Source organism: Pholcus phalangioides, unplaced genomic scaffold (assembly GCF_987345545.1).
Source record: "Pholcus phalangioides strain wild (caught in Gottingen) unplaced genomic scaffold, Ppha-v1.0 ptg000004l_1, whole genome shotgun sequence".
NCBI classification, from domain to species: domain Eukaryota; kingdom Metazoa; phylum Arthropoda; class Arachnida; order Araneae; family Pholcidae; genus Pholcus; species Pholcus phalangioides.
The window spans coordinates 32,584,562-32,606,832 of record NW_028301597.1 but is presented as its reverse complement, the minus strand read 5'-3'; the positions used below and the strand labels follow the sequence as shown (position 1 = coordinate 32,606,832).

General features: G+C 34.1%; 1 protein-coding gene across 1 annotated transcript in view; it reads right to left on the bottom strand.

Annotated features, from left to right (window-relative positions):
* Positions 1 to 21,734, bottom strand: part of LOC149087103 (neural cell adhesion molecule 2-like) — a 143,792-nt gene extending 122,058 nt beyond the window's left edge. Inside the window, exon 1 of the mRNA XM_089231351.1 lies at positions 21,170 to 21,734. Within this exon, the coding sequence (XP_089087477.1) occupies positions 21,170 to 21,245 (76 nt within the window). The 5' untranslated portion in view covers positions 21,246 to 21,734. The remainder of the gene's footprint in view (positions 1 to 21,169) is intronic.
* Positions 21,735 to 22,271: the final 537 nt, after the last annotated feature.

The following is a 22,271-nucleotide window of genomic DNA, read 5'->3' as shown; positions in this document are numbered from 1 at the left end:
TATTGGCTGAAGTTACCATGAATTGAAGATACGTTGACAATGTAATACAATCTTTGTGCATTATGGTTGGATAAACTGGTGGCATTAGAAAGGTCATGATACGTTAGATAATTGATAGACTATTTCCGAGTTGAGAGCCGATCGAACTCTATTTCAGCCAACTATTGCACGTCTGCTTATCTCTATCCAATGTCAACAAACCGGAAAAGATTACGCTTGACAATGGAAGAAAAAAAAACAATTTGGATGAAACTAATGTGCGAACCCTCACAAAGACAGAAATTTCCAAAAAAGTTCGATACTCCAAAAATTACATTGAGTTCCCAAATTAAAGATCAGAAAAAGATCGTTTCTTGCGGCAAGTGATCCCAGCTGTGTTCCACTACCCTGAAAATATTTCAGAGAAACGAGATTTGCGTGAAATGCAATCCTACATCAATTCAACAAAATTGAATGATTTTTATGGAAATCATCAATGGAGGTTAATGACCAACTCATTTTATAATTCCAGCATTTTTCATCATCTTTTCCATTTACAGACTTACGATTTTACGAATTAATTATCATAACGAGCATCGACTGCATATATTCGTTTGCTGACACTACAATAATGAAACATTTACGAAGAACACCACTTCATTCTTGTACCATCGTGAAATCACATGCCTCACAATATGAGCGAGCATAAACACTCATGACAAATTTTTAACTTCAGGAATGATAATAAAAATGGCAAATGATATAAATGGTAATGAAATGAAAATATAGGTGTATTGAAAAAAAATTAATAGAAAATAAATACAAATGATTAGTTTTGAATTAAAGAAAACATATATTCTTAGGATTTTCTTCTTATTTAAATATATTTTTAAAACAATTTACACATTCTAATTCTCAGTTTTTTATTTCTCTAAACAGTATTTTCTTTCTTTCCAACCTGGAAGGAATTTCCAAATTCCGAGAGAAAAGCAAAAGGAAAGAATTCGAATATTTCTTTCTTGACGTTATAAGGACATATCCTAAAGCTGTGAAGTTTCCTTTAGAAAAGAAAAAAAAAACGAATAGAGGAGGGAGGGCGCCTTTTTACCATTCAGGGCACGCAAAAAGACGAGCCGTGGCGAGAAAATATGGGGCGAAAAACGCTATTGAACAAATATGTTGAAAATTCTTCAGAAAACGCCAGTGAATTTCCGAAATGTTCAATTTCCCTCAGCTGTGGCCACAAGCATTTCACCAAAATAACTCTTTGAACCAGTTTCTGTGTATATGTATGTGTGTGCGTGGGTTCGAGAATATATATATATATATAAGAAATTTTCGGTTCAAAGAAAAAAAAAAACTATCCATCCTCGGGTAAAAGAAAAAAATTCCAGAAAAAATATATAAAAAAAGATTTATGGAGGAATCCATCATTGGAAGTATTTACTTTTTTGTTTCTTACCGGAAACCATGCCCATATATACGGTACTATAAATTTTCTCGCAGGCAAAGGAAAAAAGTACCAGAAAATATATATAGTTTTGTTTTTTTTCTGTCCTTTATAGTGAAATTTATCGCGTCTTGTAACGCGTACGTGTAAGCGTATATTTCAAATTCAGCAAATCGTTTCCAAGACGCACCGCAAAATAATTTGTATATGGGAAGAGCTTCTCTTCTAAAACAAAACATGTACGAAATGTTTCCATTGAGTTCGGTTCAGTCATATTTGATGGATCATAGGCTAAATTAAATATGACATATGGTTAGGCTTACACGTTTTTTTTTTTTTTTAACATGGGAATTCATCGATTTAAATAAAATAGTGTGATGATTCAGAATGGAAAATGATGAAGCGGTGGGTACTATATTGGGAGTTATATGCCTGGTGTACGTAAATGGTTTGAAAATTCATAAAAAAAGGAATTATATATTCTTATTTATATGTTACGGTAAATACGGTAATTCCGGTTACGCTATGCATGATTACCAGTTACAATGCATAACCATCGATCATTTTAATAAGTTTTATGAATGTATCGACATTTATCATTTTTATCGGCGATTATGCATAACTGTCAAGCTTCGTTGGTAAATTTGAAAAAAAATGCTAAAAAAATTATCACTTTTGCCGGTGACTTATGTTTAATACTCAAATGTTAATACTTATTCATAAATCGTACGAAATTCATCACTTTTAATGGTGATTATGCTTAAAATACAATCATCGCTGGTTAATATGATAGATCAATCCCATTGTCATGAATTGATTTATTATTTACATGGCCGTATCTGTGAGTCGGAGACTGAATGGATAAAATGAACTCTGATTCAACGATGTTTTCAGAAAACTACCGATTTTAAATACTTCAATCATATCACTCTATAATTGCGTTCCCCCAATGCAAATATTAAAAAAAATCCAGCCTTTCTTCATAGCTCAAGCCTTGTGTACCAACAACAGCACGCGTACGTCTTCTCTACGCACCCTCAACCAAGTTTATGTCCCTCATGTAGGCATGGTTTCCAAAACTTTACGACATACTAATACAAATACAACGCCACAACAGGCAAAATGCCCAACGAGGTGAAAAGTGCAATTTTCTGGAGGTGGGTGGGGTTGAACTCATGTACCCTGAACTCTTCCCATCTCTAACTCCATATCTTACCAACCCACCATTACTCAACTGCATTACGAACTAAGCCTCGGAGAAGCAGAAGAATCACTTTAGGAGAACGCGAGCGATCTTTTTAAGAATGAAACCGTTCATTCTATTCCATCTCTTACCACGATAATTTTGGTATACACTGCTTCCATAAAATATATTTTCTTAACATTTTCTTCAAAAGTCACATCATAGAAATGTATGATGGTCGTAATCACTGCCACCTCTGCTGGGCAGGTATAGTTCTAACTTTGCTTGCGAGTGATACCACCCACTTTTCTAAACATGTATACAAGTAAATGATAGCGGGGTGGAATTTTTTTTTATTTATTTATTCGTCTGTATGAGCATGAAATGTTTGGAGAGTTGTTTTCTTAGCATCATGATTGACTCTGCCGGTAAGAAAACATTAAGTAGCTCGCGTTCATCTCATTTGTGGGGAAATGGTTAGGTTTAAAATAATGACGATAATACAACAAAAAAAAAAATCTAGCACGTAATGCCTGTTGACAGGGGCGGCTCTTGGGCCATACGAGCTCTGCTGCCGCACATGGGTTCGGCTGAAGGAGAGGCACCGCCTCCAACATGAAAGGGTGAGAAAAATAACTATTCAGAAAAAAATCTAAAAAAAAATAGTTTTAATCATTTTGCAACTGGTGCCAAATCCAGACGAAACGACAAAAAAATATTGTTAGATATTGTTAAATATCTTGTCAGATTTAACAAACGAAAGAACCAAATACAAGGAATATACATTTCTTAAGAAAATAAATTCTTAATTCATTTCGACAAACAATGGGTGCCGTCTTCGGAGGGGAAACATATCCACTATCACGCTGACCGAGGCTCTCATTTACATTAGTAACAAAATCGTAGCTCCAATTGCTCAGCGGGGAAAAAATACAAACGTCATAGTCGGAAAGAAGCCGAGATCCTGCATGAAAATCTGATGCGTCTTGATTGGTTGCTGGCGAAATGGAGCTATTTGATCGGTCCGTTCGAATTTTCTTAAAATTCCAAATTTTAACACTAGAAGGACCGTCATTTTGTAAACTCGAAGTTTTCTATATCTGCATATAAGTTATATCTGTGGTATATACTCGTTATCTGAATAATTTCTCTAATTCCAAGTATTCCTCCCTAAGATCTACGGTTTGCCAGTAATTTGCAGTGCAAGTTGTTGTCTATGCACCCTGTACATATTATAGCAGGGACAAAAATGTAATTGCTCACCGTTGTTTTTTACTTCACATTACTGCATTCACATTTTACTAATCAAATATTCATGTAATTGCGTCACATATACTAAATTAAGAACGCTCCTTGGGAACTTTTTTTCCGATTGCTTAGTCTCATGCAAAACATTTCTATAACATAAAAAAAATGAAAATCAGCCTGCAATTTAGGCTGGATAGTTATGAAGGGCCGCTGTCTAGAAAAGTGAGAACAGTACAAATATCTCATTGTATTAAACTTAGATCTAAGCCATTAGCAGATCTTTCCGAAAAAATTATCTCAGTATGTAGGAGATAATATTATTCATTTTATCCCCGGAAATACTCACATTACATGATAACAACCAATTCACAGGCACTCGATTCATTAGCTTGTTCTTCGAGGTTAATCGAATCGAGAACAAAATCAATGCCCGAAGAGCCTCTCAAGACATTGAGGGAAGATACCATGCATTTACGGACAATCACCTCATCGATTAATCCTTCCCTACGTCCATAATCTATCTAATTTTTATGACGTTAGATTAACCTTAATTGGCAACTATCCGTGGTGCCTTGTTCATCATCGTGTGATAGGCATGACGATTAGTAGTAGTAGAGAAGAGGCCAAAATCACAAATGTCTGACTGAGTCTGATACAGAGAAAAGGACGGAAATATCGAACTAAGGAAATGGAACGGCTATGTTCTTGAAGTTATCCGCTGTTACTTGCTCTCCTGTCGGCCGCCCGTGCCTGTAATTACACCCTAGCGATGGATTTTACCTGAGGTTCGAAACCATTAAAGTAACGATTAGAATATTTATTGGTATGGCTGATGTCAGGGAAAAAGGATATCTTTCGTATTTCGCAAGTTTCTGGAATTAAGGCAATTTGTTTCGCCGACCTCTTCGTACCAACTCTTAGAACGTAGCCTTGAGATACGTAAGTCAGAGTGAAATCAGGGTCAAATTCGCTTATTTCGCAAAATGTTTGGCTTTTTACCATCTCTATACAATATATTCCTATGAAATATGCGAATTTCAATCTCTACTATTAGAGTATATATATAGACTTGGGTTTTTTTACTTTGAAAGGGAGTATTCAATCGATAAAACGAAAAATATCTAATATGAACATAATTTATTATTTTTCAATATTTCTCATTACATTCCATGCATTTCAATTCCTTTGAGTAACATTTATAAGAATATTTAGGAAAATATATTCAATAATTAAGAGAACTTTTCCGCACGGAAAAATAACATTTGTTTTTTAGAAAATGTTTATTAGAAAGCATTATTAAAACGGTAAGTATCATTAAAATTTCAAGTATGTAAAACAATACAAAATTGACCTGAATAAATGATTATGCGCTTGGCATTCACTGCATTCTTAAGAATGAACTCATCAGGAATTATTTTTCGTTACATGATTAAAAATATAAATTCGCATCAATTGAATTTATTAAAATACTGTGTTGTATTTATACTGCTCGAAAGATTAAACTCGTCATGTTATAATTCGAAGAAAACTTGTACAAGGATTTACCGCTGCGCTTCATCCAAATAATGGAAGGAAAAATATAAGCGAAAACATGCACCGTCTTATAAGTGAATGTTAAACTAACGGGCATTAATGAAACATGCGAAAATAACTCCTGTGTGCTATGAAGAACTTCAATTCAAAATGTTTGATATATATTTTGCATTGTATTCACGTTTTTCTCTGTAAACCAGCTTTCGTTCGGCACGAAGATGCACCACGCTACTTGATTCTCATGATATTTGCATTCTACCTATGAGTAACATTCAGCAGCACGTTAAACCCGTAATAGCTCATGGTTAGTAGTTAATATTCAGACCGATATTAGACCAATCTCCGCCAAATTTTGCAAATATCCAAACGGGGCCTGACTTGAACGATGGGCTACGTTCAAAGTTCATCACAGCAGGGGAAATTTCCAAAATGGATAAACACTGCTTGGCAACAAAGTTTCTTGGACCACAACTACGACTTTTGGAATGGTCGGTCACTTCGGTTCCTTAACAATGCGTTTTAGACATGTATATGACTTTACGTTGGTTTATTACTTCTTTAATGATGCCAGTTTATCACGAAAACCCTAGCAGCACCGGGTGTTATAGTTAATAATAATTTGAAAATTTATACATCATAGTTGTAAATATTTTTTGGAAGAATTGTTTCCTGTAATATATAGTTTCCATCACGTAGATATTCCGTCAAGTAGCGTTTCGTCAGTAGATTATTTCCTACATATATGCACATTCGAAACACGGATAATTTATCCATGTATCATTACTAAAGGGCATGCCCCATTCATTAGCCCATGCTGCAATCGTATTGAAATTCATCTGGAGCATCTCCCTATTGCTTGGATTCCCCCTACCCCCACTAGTTTTACGTCATTATCAATATAATGACTCGATTATATATACTTAGTTTTCCCAATAAAACATTTACCATGCATTCGATCAGTCAATACGCACTAAACCTTAAAGAGCATAGTGATGCCTTGAGGATACCTATACCACCTGATTCCGTATAGTGCCGAGTATCGGGTGGGAGGATATGATTTTGCTCGAAACGCTGATGATAGTCCGATATTATAAGTGCACAACTATGTATTATGACTACGAATATTATAGTAAATGCGATTATTTTTAATTTCAATGCCATCTATTTCGTGAAATAAATTAAGCTGTAGGCCTAGTGTGTGATTTGACCTATTGCAGACAGAAAATTTCCGTTTTTTCTGACTATATGACAACATTCTTCCATTTTTCTTTACAAAAATTGAGGATTCGTCTTACATGGGAACGAAGAATGTCTCATCAAACGTCCATCAGGTACTTGATGGATATATAAAGTATATGTGCGTGTGTTTCAAATACAGTCAAATCCCGTTCGAATACCGATAAACGAAAATCTCGTTTTAACAAACACTTTTATAATCCGTCAGATAAGTTTACATAGCAACAATGCAAAAACCTGGAATTCCTTTATAACAAAATTTCGTTTTAACGAAGTTATTTCTCTGATCTCTTGGAGTTTGTAACAACGGGATTCGACTGTATTACATGAAAAGTCGCCCTATAGTTAGATAAATGCCATAATTACTAATTAGTCTTTGAACTTGTTAGTGGGACGAAGGCATGGTTTTCTTCGCCCAAGCCACTATCATATAAAATTGGCCTTTTATACTTTATTTCGTTCAACCCAAGCACTATTCCCGTCTATCTACTACCGTCAATTTGATACCGAGTGAGTTGTGGAAGTGTAAGTGTATGTACTTAAGAGACCGAGTGCGTATCTCGTGCCCCATGTGAATAGTTAGTGCTGCCATCTATATTTAAAATTGTATTCAAGTGAAATGATTTTGTTCTGTATTTTTCTGTGCTAGTTATAATATAGATCCGGGAAATTTTTTAAACCACTCAAAGTGTTATTTGTCATGGATACTAGCTCAGACCATTTATACTACAAAATATAAAAAATATATATTCCAAAGCAGTAATGAGTAGTGATTACTCTTTTACTAAATGGATTACAGTGAATATAAAACGAATAATAATCAGTCATTCACCTTTTACGTTATTGGATGGGATCCGTGGTGGGGGGGGGGGCACGTAAACTTTATACGACTTTTACATTCATTCCCAAAACCCGAGCCCGTTTCATTTCCTGACACTTTTGTCGAGAATTTTATAGCCTAACCCTGAAGAAACATAAAATTCTTGAACGCGCGAAGGGCTTGTGATATAATAAGGTATCTCGATTTGCATATTACGTAACAAATCGGATGACATCGAAAACGTTTATGACATTTTCATTATAAGACGCGTCATAAAAACTCATAGGGTGAAAAAAAAAGAAGGATTTTATGTGTGAATGAAAATATATATTTTGATTTCATAAGAAACGGGGGGAAGGGAGAAAACGAAATTTCTCGGAGGAATCAGATCAGTGCGATTCGTGACCTGCCATATAAAATAAAATTCCAAAATAAAGGTTATGACACGCAAATTCTATACGTTTATGCTTCTTATACATGATGATTGGCTTCGAGATAAGCCAATAATATTGAAGAACGAACAGAAATAAAGAGAGAACTCGATTTTTCCTTGCTTTCTCGTGTTGGGAGAGAATTCTGTACATGAAAGAAAAAGGAGAAATGAAGACAATTTTTATGGGTTCTTCTTAAGAAGAAGAAGCCGTTCTTGGTTGATGTTTTGCTTCATTTCGACAGCAAAATTCTTGTAAACGCAGACAAGAAAGAAAGAGAGAAAAATCCTGATATAAAGCAACAAAAAAACATGAATCCCGTCAACTGCAATTCGTCGCCAGCTTGGTTTCAACAAGTTTGGAATTTCGTTTCTTATTTTCTGATGCTCGTGATTTCATTATTATTCCTCTGTTATTCGCTTAAAGTGTGTTGCGTTTACTTGTTGGTGCCAGTTAAAGTTTCGTTAAGGCGTGTTTCTTGATGATACAGACCCAAACACATTTTTTTTAATTTATAGAATGTGGTTTATCTTGAATGAAAATGATTGTTTGGTGAGTCCTTTAGATTATACAGTCGAATCCCGTTTTAACGAATGCCGTTATAGCGAAAATATCGTTTTAACGAACACTTTTCTAATCCCTCAAATAAGTTTACGTAGGAACAATGCAAACAACCTGAAATCCCTTTATAACGAAGTGATTTCTCCGGTCTTTTTGAGTTCGCTATAACGGGATTCAACTGTATATATGCCCTACTTATGGTTCGCTGGCCAAATGCAGCCCTTGGAGTCATCTGATGTGACCCGCAACCTCAAACCTAATTTTGTAAAACTGGACTAAGTGGCACGTTTACAGAGCATTAAGTGACATATCAGCAAATCATTAATGGACTCACGGCACATTTATAAATCATTAAGTGACTCATTTAATTAAGTAACATATTTTTACAGATCACTTGAGTGACCTGTGGTGCAGTTACACACCCGTCAAGCGACCCGTTGCATATTAACAGATCATTGAATGACACGCGACGTATTTACAGATCATTAAAAGACATACGAAGGAGATCCAGAGTGCTCAAGTGGGCCGCGACACAGTTCTAGACCACATAAGCGACCCATAGCACAGTTTCAGAGCATTTAAGCGGTCACATCACTCAAGTGACCAGCGGCATATTTAAAGATCGCTAAAGTGTTTCGCGACACATTTACAGATCCCTTAAAAGGCCCGCGACACCTTTTCAAACCTCTGAAGTGGCTCGTGCCCTATTAAAAACGATGTTTAGAAATTACCCTGTGTCAGTCTTGAGAGTGAAAATACAATGTGTCACAAAATGAAAACAATTTGTACGGTCCCCTTTGTCCTGCAACTTTCAATAAGAAAGTTGTTGAGCTCTTTCTTTTGAGGCCAACGAAAGAAAAGTTTAACGTCTCCAAGTGCAATACCGCAGAGATATTTCAATTCAAAAATCGGTGATAAGTTTGGAAATAACATAAATGAGGGGGGGGGGAAAGCGTTTCCTGTAATTCTATGCAGTTGTTTCGCAACTTTTCCCCGATTTTAGAACTAAAATATCTCAGTGAATATTGCATTTGGAGACAGCAAAATGTTTTTTTGGCGTCAGAAGAGAAAGAGAAACAACTTTCTAATTGAAAGTTGGAGGAATGGGGAGACCATATAAATTGTTTTTATTTTGTGGCACACTGTCAAAACTGGCGCAGGGTGATTTATGATCACATTTTGAGCACTTTATATAATAGAACCACACCTCAACGACGAAGGGTTGATGAGATAAAGGGCGGATAAGTACTTACACCACAACCTGTATAATATTTATATTTCAAAATACAGGGTACGGCGGTATGCGCCAGAGGCATTATCGGCCCCTTCTTCGTGCGAGAAACGATTACTACTGAACGTTACGTTACAATTTTGGAACAATTTGTCAGCACATATGGTGCCTACCGCAGCCCATGCAGTAACTTTAGGCGAATGCAGTGGTTTCTCTTCACACAAATGAGGATTTTCGGAACCCCAAAATCTCCAGTTTTTTTTTTGTTTTTTTTTTAAATTTTAAAAAATTAAAAAAAAAACTAAATTTTCGAAATTTTTGTACAACATTCTTACAGTTTTGCTAATAAACGTACCGTTTACCGCATAATTCTATTGATCTTTGTTGTAGAGATATTCAATTTTGAAATAAGGGCTTATTCGCTGATCACCCTGTACCAACATCCAATAACGTATGAAATGTTTGTTATGGGACAAAGGTATCAAAGGTAGTTTAAAGTACCATCAGTATTGAAAGGGTTAAAGTGAGTATCACTGATTTGAGTACGTTGTATTCAAATTTACAAGTGAAGTTGTTCTGATGTCGATTTCTCATGCGTGATGCGATATTTTAAAATAGTCCATCGCGTTATGCACTGGAAGACGAACAATTTCTTTGAGTGAATAATATTATACGATGACTAAAAATTAGAAAAGCGCTGATGCCGCTTTTCTGATCTCGTTTCAGATAAAAGAGAAAAGCGATAGCAAATTCAGAACATTTTGTCTCGGAAATTAACGAATCCTCCCATCGTTCAAAGGCTTCAAGATAGCGCTCGTACATTAAGGTATCGCGCTTATTTTCGAAACGGAGTACAAAGAGCTTTCACCCTCTTCGTATATGTATCTACCTAACAGTTTGCCATTAAAATTTCAAAGATCTTCTCAGCGAAGAACCTTGCTTGCTTCCTTGCGTCCTGCTTTAATCCGATTAAATTACATCGAAATCAGGTATCGTGACTTCGTCGGAGCAAAAGTGCTCCGTACGCGTGCGTGTGTATGTATCGAAGGAAAACTGATTTACTGTCTTGTTTGGCAACGATTCATTACGCTGATAATGCAAGGTTCTGTTATAGGAGAGGGTATTGATTCGATATCGTTATTCTTTGCGCAAATTCATCTGATGAGAAATGCTTCGGAAGAAATCGAATTACGTGTACGTCCTCTTGCCTTGGATCCAATATTGATAGCGCGTCTTGGCACATCCAAGAAATTGCGAGACATGGGAAAAAAAGATAGTGCCGTGGATGAAAAATAGGTGGTGCCACAGTCGAATGATTTTAATAACTGCATTTTTTGAACGATCAAATCCTCTACAGGTGCCTGCTAGAAAGAAATAAAGAAATCGAAAACACGTTTTTTGCCAGAAAATCATAGGCAAAATGATGTTCTGGGAGAACCGTGCATAACTGGAAGTAGCAGAGGAGAATAAAAACATGTAACGTAAATCCGTGTATATAAACTAAAAATTCATAGCAAAGGAATTCGAATGTGTTTCGCGAAAAAGTTATTCTCAGGAAACGGGAATCTTTTTGGTGCAAAAAAAAATTAGTTCAAATTTTTGTTCATAGAGGGCTAGGGAAACTAGTCCGGCAGTGGTGACTGGACATGAACCTTTATTGAAAATCGTCTGTGTCTGAAACGTTCGGAAAGCTTCAGCGGCGATTCGAGCTGAAGTTACAAAGCTGATTTATCCTCGAATTAATTGTCATCACCACCAGTAACAGGAAAATGCAGAAATGAGCTGATAACCGTACATCCTGAATTTCTTACTTTGGTTTGCATATTTCCAGTGATCTATATTTGGGCAGTGCTCTCTATTGACCAAATAATCAAATAATTCTCTCTGTATTCAAAAAATTATATCTTTTCGTTGCGAGAATTTTTTCGTCACAAACCACTTTCAAATAAGCCAATTCTTCTGATTTTTTTAAATTTATAAACTCTTTACAAATTTATAAAATACTTTATTTTAAAATATTAAATGTATATATATTTTTTAAAGTAATGTCATCGTCTTCTGTATTTGTTGCATAATTGAGATCTTACGGTCACAAAGTAAATGTTAGGAATGCATTTCATAGATTCAATGGCATCACCGGATATCAGTGTATTTTCATTACGTAAAACATAATTGACCTTGCATAACAACTTACATACAATTATACCAATGAGAGAGCATGACAGCGAGTTGAAATCTATGGAAAATATCAAGATCAGGTTTGGACTACATAGGGATGTTAATAAGGTTAAGAAAAAGGAGGTTGAAATGATAATTTCAGAGAATTAAAGACATTCTGGATTACACGGAAGAAACTCGAATGTCATTTATTGGTCATTGAAAATCCCTTAATACACTCAGCTATAGTTATGTGAAAATGAAGTTTCTTTAATTTTACATGGTTCTAACCATGGTTCTTTCTCGGAACTGCATTATTAGAACCAATACGTCGTGCCTTTGACATCACTTCTGTTGAAAAGCCCTGAATCTGCTATTGCGTGTTTTGATGCAGCCGAAATGAAATTCCGATCGAACAGTGGAGTGACATATTTAATATTACTGATGAGAGCTTCACTTCTTGTTATGGAAATTCCGTGCATTATCACCGGAAAGCACTCGTAGACGAAAATCATAAAACTCCTCATAGAGCCGAAAGATTCGACAAAATCGCTGCATATTCCGCGTTTTTCTGTCTATATTTCGGCGCAGATTAGGGAATCAAATATATGAACTTTTCAATCTGATCTAACCGAGCTTCATAACCTATACGGTTCTTCATCTAGAAGATTTCAAAGCACAAGTGCATTTCTACACACAATATAGTACGATAAATTCCATTATGGCTCAACATAAGGATTAATCATGAACTCGCGTATGGTTACCGACATACAGGATGCATTATAAATTCGTAATAACTCAAGAAGTTGAGATGTGCATAAAAATATGATGCACCAAAAAAACTTAGATTTTCAAAACTCTCACAAAAATTTGAAAAAAAACGGACAGTATTACTGGATTATCCATACAGGTTTTCCCATTAAAATTTGTGTTTTAATAGTTTAAAATTCGTAAATACTGAAGTAATTGGTATTTTTGGAGCTAGCAAAAAAAAAAAAAAAAAAAAAAAAAACACGCAAGGGTTTTTTTTTCGGTACAGAAGAAAAAAAATAGTTGAAATTTTCTCAAGAAGAGGGCATTGCTGATATTCCGACAGGACTGATTCAACGTGAACATTTCTCGGATCTTCCCTGTGCCCGAAATGCGCGTGAGAGCGCTAGTAATAGAAAAGGTCAGTAATGAGCTATTACAATACAATCCGATACATACATACGATAGAGCCGTACAATCTGCATTTTATAAGACTCGGATTTGCATATTTCCAGTGATTTGCTTTCACGCAGTACCTTTTATCGACAAAAATTTGAACTAGTTTGTTTCCTGCATCAGAATAAATCTAACATCGTGAGAATATCTTTTTTTTTTCTACAAACCGCATTTTAATATACCGAATCTTTCAATTTTTATAATTTATTAAACCATTTAAGAATTTATGTGGCACCCTGTATTTAAATCTAGAAAAAGTAATCAAAACAGAGAAATTAAATCATAGCAACTGTTATTCATGATATTCCATTAAATTCGCAGGGAAAATTTAATTATCTGTCTCTAGTAGAGTTAAAATAGTTTTATAAATTGTAATTATATGTTCTGAGAACCGATTTATATACTTGGAAACTTTGCTGTTGGGTATGAAGAGGCAACACTAATAAGATTTATTCAAAACATATGATTCGTAAGTAATATGAACTTGATATAACTTAATGCCCCAGGAAGTATGAGAATACGATTATTAATATCATAATTTAACAAAACTTTTCTATCCATTGACTCTTTGATTCATTTTCGAATAATCACGAAATACTTTGTTACTGTTTAATACAAACTTGATGCCCCGGGTATTATAACTCTACGGCGTTATTAATATCATAAATGCGAAAGAAAAATTGCTATAAATTGACACTATGATTAATTTTTGAACAACCCATACTTCGTTATTCATGGGATAAAGTTTACAAGAGAATATATTTCAAAAAGTTTTTGCTTATATAAAATTTTTCCAAGACACTCCATCTAGACGTACTGTAACAAAGGGAAGTGTTGTGCCGCCCGTAACATGGAGTGAGGCGAATGTAATTAGCGAATGAGTAAAAACAGGACGCCTCTCTCCCGTGAAAGAATTTTGGTTTTAAAAACGCCTCTATCGCCACGGGCCGATAAGAAGCGCGCAATTAATCATTGGGGAGAGAGTGGAGTGGTGTTTATTCACTCCTACTTGTTACTAAGCCTCGCACGTTCCTCTTTTCCTCTATCTTAGGCCGTTACACGTGTGTTTATGCCCAGATAGTTTTGTATGGATGTAACGCAAAACCTCTTCACAACCATCACTCCATCTTCTCCACGTGAATAGCAAGAAACAGGTTTTGCCAAAAGATGAATAAACATTTCGCTCGGTCTTGTCGCCTCTCACCCAATTAAAGTTAATGAGAAAGACAGTTAATCCACTTTAAGAGGATTAAGCGAGCGCAAATTTTTAGGAAGGATATAATTCAACGAAGTGTTTTCGGAATAATTTTCTACCGGCTTCTACGTGAATTTTTCATGAAGGTATTGAAAGTAATGATCTTCTCTATGTACGCAAATACACCTGTAAACGAAACCCTTTCTCTTTACAAGCTCCACTGAGAAATGAATAACGATCACCAATAATAAGTACCGAAAAGGAAAAAAAAAAGTGTACGTACTTTATTTCGCGTGCTTTCAAAAACAGATTTCTCTGATGCTTTGACAAACGTTAATAATGGTGGAAAGCATTTCTTGGTTATTAGTAGCTATATCTTGAAGCAATAGTTTCCGATTTGGCTATTGGTGACAGATTTCCTTCGATACGAATTAGCATTTAGGGAAGGGACGCTAAGTACTTTTTAATTAAATATATAAATATAACATTTGAGAGTTCACATTCATCCGCATGACTTGCGGAAGGAAATGCGTAGGTGTACGTTCTATGTAAATACATTTGTGTGACTGAACAGGCTGTGCCAATCAGTTTGCACAACATATATCTTTGCAACCGAACATACTTTCATTTACAAAAAGTTTTCAATCGAGCTGTTGTTACTAAAAATTCTAAAATTTGCATGAAGATTGGTGTGCATAAAAAAAAAGATACGAACTTTTTATGCACACCCAGTATGTTAAAACTTCCAATTTTTGAAACATAGACCCCACCCTGTAAATTCTGCAAAAATATCAAATTTTTGGGTTTGTGAATTTTTTTTTTTATCATTATTATGGTTTGTGAATTTTTTTTTTAATCAAATTATTATGGTTTGTGAATTTTTTTTTTAATCAAATTATTATGGTTTGCGAAACATTCACTACAAATTAATTTATATAAAGAATATACTATTTAATTAAAAAATTCATCTTTGTCTTCTCTTCTTTTTTCATCAGTATTATCTGATCCAGATCAGTCTCTTCCGGAATCACTACTTTCTCTTTCCGGTAGATATAACAGAAAATCACGATTCTGGTTGTCAGAGTTTGCATCTCCTCATCATTAGATGTATTGTCCAAAATATCATTTAGTACTGATAAAATCTCATTATTTTGTTCTAATACATCCTTCTAAGAGCCATTTTTACACCTTGTGAATGAATATGTTTCCCAGGAAGCTTCCGAAACAGATGGTGGCATGAAGAGTTATGAAATGTCAAGTAAGAACTAAAACTAGGCTTCCAGGTGAACGATCAGTAAAAAGAGAAGTTTCCTTAACTTTAATAACAGAGGCTATAGCTGAATAATTTATAGCGTTTTTATCGTGGATACATACTGTTCCTGCCAATAGACTTTTCAGATAGTCCATTAGCATAATGCAACGAATAGCATTATTTTATTCATTTTTTTTTCTTTTTTGTATGTTACTTCTAAATATATGTTGTTTTATGTATGCCATCAGGGAATATGCTAGGGAAATATAACTAAAATCAAAAGTATATATCAACGTCCATCACAAGGGGGGAAAAAACCATTATATTTACATACAGCAGTCAAAATGACTGTTCTTGGCCGTTATAAGTATAAATACAAGTCGCCCGAGTAGCGTGGTAGTAAGATGTACTCCTATCACCGTAAAGGTGGCTGTCATGGTCCCAGGTTCAAACCTGAGATAGGATATAGATACCTTCCCTAATGAACTTGACGCGATCACCGATTGATGGATTCTTCATTTCCAACCCATTCATGGCAGTAAATTGCAATGTAGTGATATGGTCAGAGTTGATGTTTGGTGAAGTAGGTATGTCGATGTTTTCTGAAAAATTTCAATGTTTTCGAATTTTTGTACACAGACAAGTATAGACATGAAAAGTCACCGAAACGTGAGTGTACGTCAAATACTGTCTCAAGGTTATAGCCTTTTTAAAAACAGCCAAGATGACTACTCCGGCGGCTCTAGTGTGTAATGGTCCAAGTCCCTTAGTATCTTTTTGTAATACCCTTCGTAAATTTTCTTGAATAATAGAGAAAAACACACACAAGCCCGTATTAAATAGTTTCCCTGGTTCTACGGCTATTTTCTCTGATATGCACTAGAGATTGAAGCATCCATACTTTTAATTAATCGATTACTTCGTCTTGATTCAATTATTACTATCAAGCTTGTTATTCATAATGAAAATTATATTTCTTCTCCGTGTTATATGCAAATGCGTAATGGCTTTGGGAAACTAATTAACTACATTTGCCTCAATTATATTTTTATCTATATTTCATTTTTCATTAATTGAATATACGAGGTTCATTATTTTTCATAAAGGAATGCAATATACAGTTGGAGAAAGATAAACTTAATTATTCATATTTTTACTCAAAATATAGCTTTATAACACATCTGCTTTGATAATTTAATTAAACGAATGGTTGTTGAATGGCATTTTAAAAGAATGCTAATTTGGAAAACAGGAAGAGAGGGGGAATCTCCTTTAAAAATAGTAATATGTGTAGCTTTGTAATTGAGTTATTATTCTATCAACATCGGACCAGACTGATACGAGTATGTATGTGTGTGTGTGTGTGTGTGTGTGTCACCAAACATGCTATGTCCGGGGTTATTGGAGGGGGAGGGGAGCAACTGCTCCGCGTCGCATTCTCGAGGAAATGGCGAATTTTGGATAAAACAAATAGCACCGTTACAAAATGTTTTTTTTTAATTAATTTACAAAATTAGGATGTCCCCCACCCCCCCCTGACAAAAATTATCATGAATTCTATAGTTATAGCTTTTCCCTGTACATCAAAATATTTAAGCTGTCTTTCCGAACCAACCCCCCGAAAACATTTTAGACATCCGATTACCATTCTTCTCACTTTTCCATAAAATGGTACTAGAGTGAAGTTTAATAACGTTTTTTTTTGACGGAAAGTTGTGTTAAAATGGTGAAAAGAATAAGAAATTTTGGGAAACCCCTAACCTGTCATTCCTTGTTAAAATTTAAGAAAAACTCATGTAATATGTGAAACGCGATTGCAAAATAGTTATATGAATGAAATGGTATTGAATGATGATTAATTTTGATGTCTTTGACATTACATTTAGTTAGTGAAGATGCAAGTTTGATTCTAAAATTCAAAGGATTATAAAAGTATGATCATAAGCCAAATCCAAAATTTTTTCACGTACGTGTGAATTTTTTGAAATTCCATTCAGTACATCGTGTATAAAATAGTATAGTTCGAAAACTAACGAAACAAAAATTTTATTTTCAGAATTATCGAAATAAATAATTACAGAATCGGGGTCTCACTACTTTTTCGACTTTGAAAAAGTCGAATGTTCAAAAATATTTCATTGGATTACAAATGAAATACTAAAAAGTTCATGCCAATCGGTTAAATTGTTCTTTCATAATTAAAGAAAGAAATACAGAATTATAGTTAGTGTAAATGTATACTAGAAAAAATACTTTGAACCAGCACCATCTATAGAACACGACCTCAGCACGAAGCTCGTGACGTCACTGAAGAAAGCCATTTCACCTATTGCCATTGGATATAGCAAGCCGACGTATGCGATGTCTTTACCTTTTTTTTCAATATATCCAATGGCAATAGGAGAAATTACCTTCTTCATTGACGTCACAAGCTTCGTTCGGAGGCCTTACGCTATAGGTGGTATTGTTTGAACGCGATTTTCTCAGATTGCAGTTGTTGAGCTCATCCGTAAAATTTGAAGAAAACTACTGCCCAAAAAATTCTGAATTTTGGCAGGGAAGTTTAGTCGATATATTTTAGTAGAATAAAGACCTCGGATTTAGCAATTTACTAAAGGGAAGTATTTAAAAAAAAATGTTGATTTTTTTATATTTTTAACAAAATTATATATTTTTCAAACTTTGAAAAAATTCATAAAATTCTAACGAATGGTCAGAAATCAAAGTGTGAGGTCTATTCTGCTAACACATATCGACTAAACGCTCTAATCAAAATTTATAATTAATGAAAGAAATAATTAATCTAGTCTTTCTTTGTCCTCGTTTAACTCGGGGACCATTGGTCTATTTCTGTCATGTCACTAAATTACATGACTTGGTGGGCCCGGGCTCTTCGTGGAAGTTTCAATTTGTCCCACCGTGTATCATAAGGATATAATTCAATGGAAATTGCGCAACCAAAGGTATTTTTTTATCAATTTACTGAAGGTTGCAGATGTCCCTCCTTGATGTGATGAACTCAGTTACATATGACAGACTTTAGATTTCAATTTGTAACCCTAATAATATGTGGCAGGATATCATATTAAAATTTTGTAGATACAATGAATAGATTTGCATAAATCATGTTACAAACTCAAGTAAAACGTCAAAAAAATAATATTTTTCATAAAACGCGTTTAAAGTTTTCCTCCACAGTTAACTTGATGTGAAAAACGCTGTTCTAAGCGTCATGTATACGAGGAGTGTTTTAAAATTAGAAGTGTTACTATCAAAAAATAAAAATAAATAAATAGCTAGATATTTTTTCGTCTAAAATGGCTTTTCGAACACAGTCGGGTAGCTCAAAAAATAATTAGAAATAATGCAATAATGCAATAAGTAGTTAGAAATAATGCAATAAAAAAAAAGATGAAATAAAATAAACAAGAACAAACTTTTCGACGTATTAAGTTTACGGCCCTGTTCAGCTCTAGATGTTGCACATACTAATACCTCCACTAAAGACTCGGAAACTACTTAATTATTTAATCTAGTGATGATCCTTAATTTCAAAAAACCGTATGTTGAACAACAATCCGTAAGCTTAATCATCTAGTTCAGTAAAAATATTAATCAAATTTTAAGAAAATTTACATTTCCTTCGAGAAAAAAAAAAACCGAATTTTCAAGCATTTACAATCTTTACTTTAAAATATAAAAGCCAGATGGCAGCTCTAGCAATAACGTGGAAACAAGCACAGTTCTGGCAACATAAGTGCGTTAGTGGCACTCATACAATCAGAACACTCATTTCCTGGCATGAACCACAATTCATTATAAAATCCTTGGAGCAATGTGTGATAGGTGCATGTGCGGTCAAGTAGTAGTATTTAAAAGAACAGATTACATACATGGTATTTTATTCATGTTTAAGTATCATATATTGCGATATCACATTATTCAATCAATTCTTTTTTGCAAATTGCAAATTCTTCAATTAGTTTATTATTATTACATTCTTCCAAATGTGTGCAAAATTAGTTGGCATGTAATTTCTGTACACTGTGTCGCATTAAGCAGAGGAGATACATTATTTTCACTGATATTATAAGTATTTCTTATTGCAAAATGTGGAATTTCCCGCACCAATGTCTGCTACTAAGGCCGACTTTTTATATCAGAAAGCCTCCGCGCGAGCGAAGCCCGTGACGTCACTGAAGTCGTCCATTTCACCTATAGTCTGAATGTGCTGTAAAAAAAGGTAAAAAATTCGCATACATCGGACTGCTATATCCAATGGCCACTGGTGAAATGGGCGACATCAGTGATGTTAAAGCTTTGCGCGGAAGCTTTCTGCTATATAAGAGGTGTTGACATTACACAATAAACGTTTTATGAACGTTTTTTTTTATAAACCTTGAAAAATGCAACCAAAATATTTGATTTTACATAATTATTTGCATTTTTTTCAGTGCAATATGTATAACATTCCATTTCCTATTTATTTTTTTTCTGCTCAATAATTTTTTTATTTGAAAATTGTATCTCTATTTTTTGTTCAATTTCCCAAAATAGTGAATCGAAAAAGAAAAGGGGGAAAAGCCTAGAAAATAATATTGCTGCGTCATTTTCATTGTTTATTAGCAATAATTCAGGAAAAAATTGTGGTCTATGTTTTTTTGTCATCTGAAACAGACATTAAGTCTTCGAAAAATAAGAGCAAATCCCATTTTATGCCCTTTTCTGGGTTTTAGGTAAACTTTGCTATTTATTTTCATTCAAATTTCATTTAATCGTATAAATATTGGAAATATTTAATTTTTATATTTTTAACGAGTGTAGTTAACTTTATACTAAACTTTTATTTTATTATTAACACTTTTTTTTAACTTTAGAAACTATAAAAATATTTTCGGGTTAGAACCTCCCATTTCAGACATTTGTGGAATAATTTGTCTTGGGAATACAAGGATAACTACACTGCTAAAAAAAAAATGTGTTCTTGAAGGAAGTTTCAACGGTTTTGGGGTATATTTGGGCTACTGATTTCAAAACTGGTGCTACTTTTACAGGACCGGTTCTAGTTTTCGAGACGATGCATATACTTCACTATTTAAATGTAGTCTGCATTGCTATTGAATTTTAATTTTCACTTTATCTCAAAAATTAGAGTCAATCCGAAAAAAAAATCCTACAATTGGAAGTAGCAGACAAAAATTACTTTAAAATCACTGAAATATCTTTACCAATGATTCACTCTATTTATAACACCCAATTTCAACCTAATTTGTATGCTGCTTATGTATTATCATTGAAATTTCTCTTCTTGGTTAGATTAACCATTCAAAATAAATTTTCACTTTATTCAGAAATTAGAGCCAATCTGACAAAACCAATGCCAGATTCCGGTTCAGCGACTCAAAGTCACTCTAAAATTACTGAAATATATGTTTAAGAATAAAATCAATGTTGAGCTGTGTAAATTGGAGAACAACATTTCAAAAACGAACCCAAAAATTCAATATATTATATTACGATATATTAACATATGATCATCAGTTATAACATAGTATATTTTGACAACATCCCAGAAGATAAATGAATACCAATTATTAACTAATTAATTGCACTTTCAACTCGTAAAATAAAGTAAATAAACCAACCTAACGATCGAAATCAAATAATGTACAGACATATAAACTCACCTAACGTTTTCCGAGTTGCGAACATTACCAGAACCACAAAAGGCAATAACATTTCGAAGCGTATCGTCCGATGCATCACTGATAACCTATTGTGCAGGAGAGAGAATTGTTCCAGAAGTATTCTTAATTATCAAGAAATATTTGAATTATAAGCGTATACTACATTTATACGCGCTTAATCTGGGAGAAGTATCCTTTCATGCATAAATTGCAAAGTAACTGTAACAGCACAAACAGATTTCGTATCGTTGAAATTGTATCTCATAGCATCCTTAATAAATCGAGTATCCAATATTTTCTGTTATTCGAATCCTTTATGTATTTTTACAAACATTATTAATAATAATGAAACATCCGCTATTCCGATATTTTTTGGTTAGTTTTTATGTACAATCTGTTGAGAATTGTTCATCCGCGTGTCGTATCTAGATTTAAATTTTTCAGTTTGTTAGTTGAAATTTTTCAAAAGTATATCTTTTTTATTCCATCGTGCCCTATGTTGTCCGTTGAGGGAAAAAATTGGTTTCACCTGAACTCCAAACTTATTCGAGAGAGAACGTGTACTTCGGAGCATAGCGCAAAATCATCTAACGTGATTCCGATGTCTGCAGCAGAGAGGCTTCTCACTAGCTCACTAGGTGCCGCTTAAGTACGGTTCGGTCGTGTTAGAAGAGCGGGCGCAGCGTTTGAATCCGGAATGGTTTCGAATTGGGAAATATATAGTGTGTGGGTAAAAAAATCATTTCCTAAACATTTATTACAATGAAAAAAAAAAGAAATTATTATACATAGAAAATAATGTAATATATTGCACATCTATTATAAAATCAAAAAAGATTCGAATGATTACTAGATCATTTTAGATTTTGCGGGTCAGGCCGAAGAAATGTTCGAGTTTCAAAAGTAATTTGAATAATTTATAAAAGATCGTAACCTTGTATGATTTATCTTCAAAAATATATTGAAAAAAATAGAAAATAAATACGGATGAGAGAGAAAATAGGTGCTTGAACCGATAGGCATTCTGGATATTATGCAGAGGTGAACAGGTAAATCTGATTCTGTCCACCAGGAATCGAATACAGGACCCCAAGCGCACTTA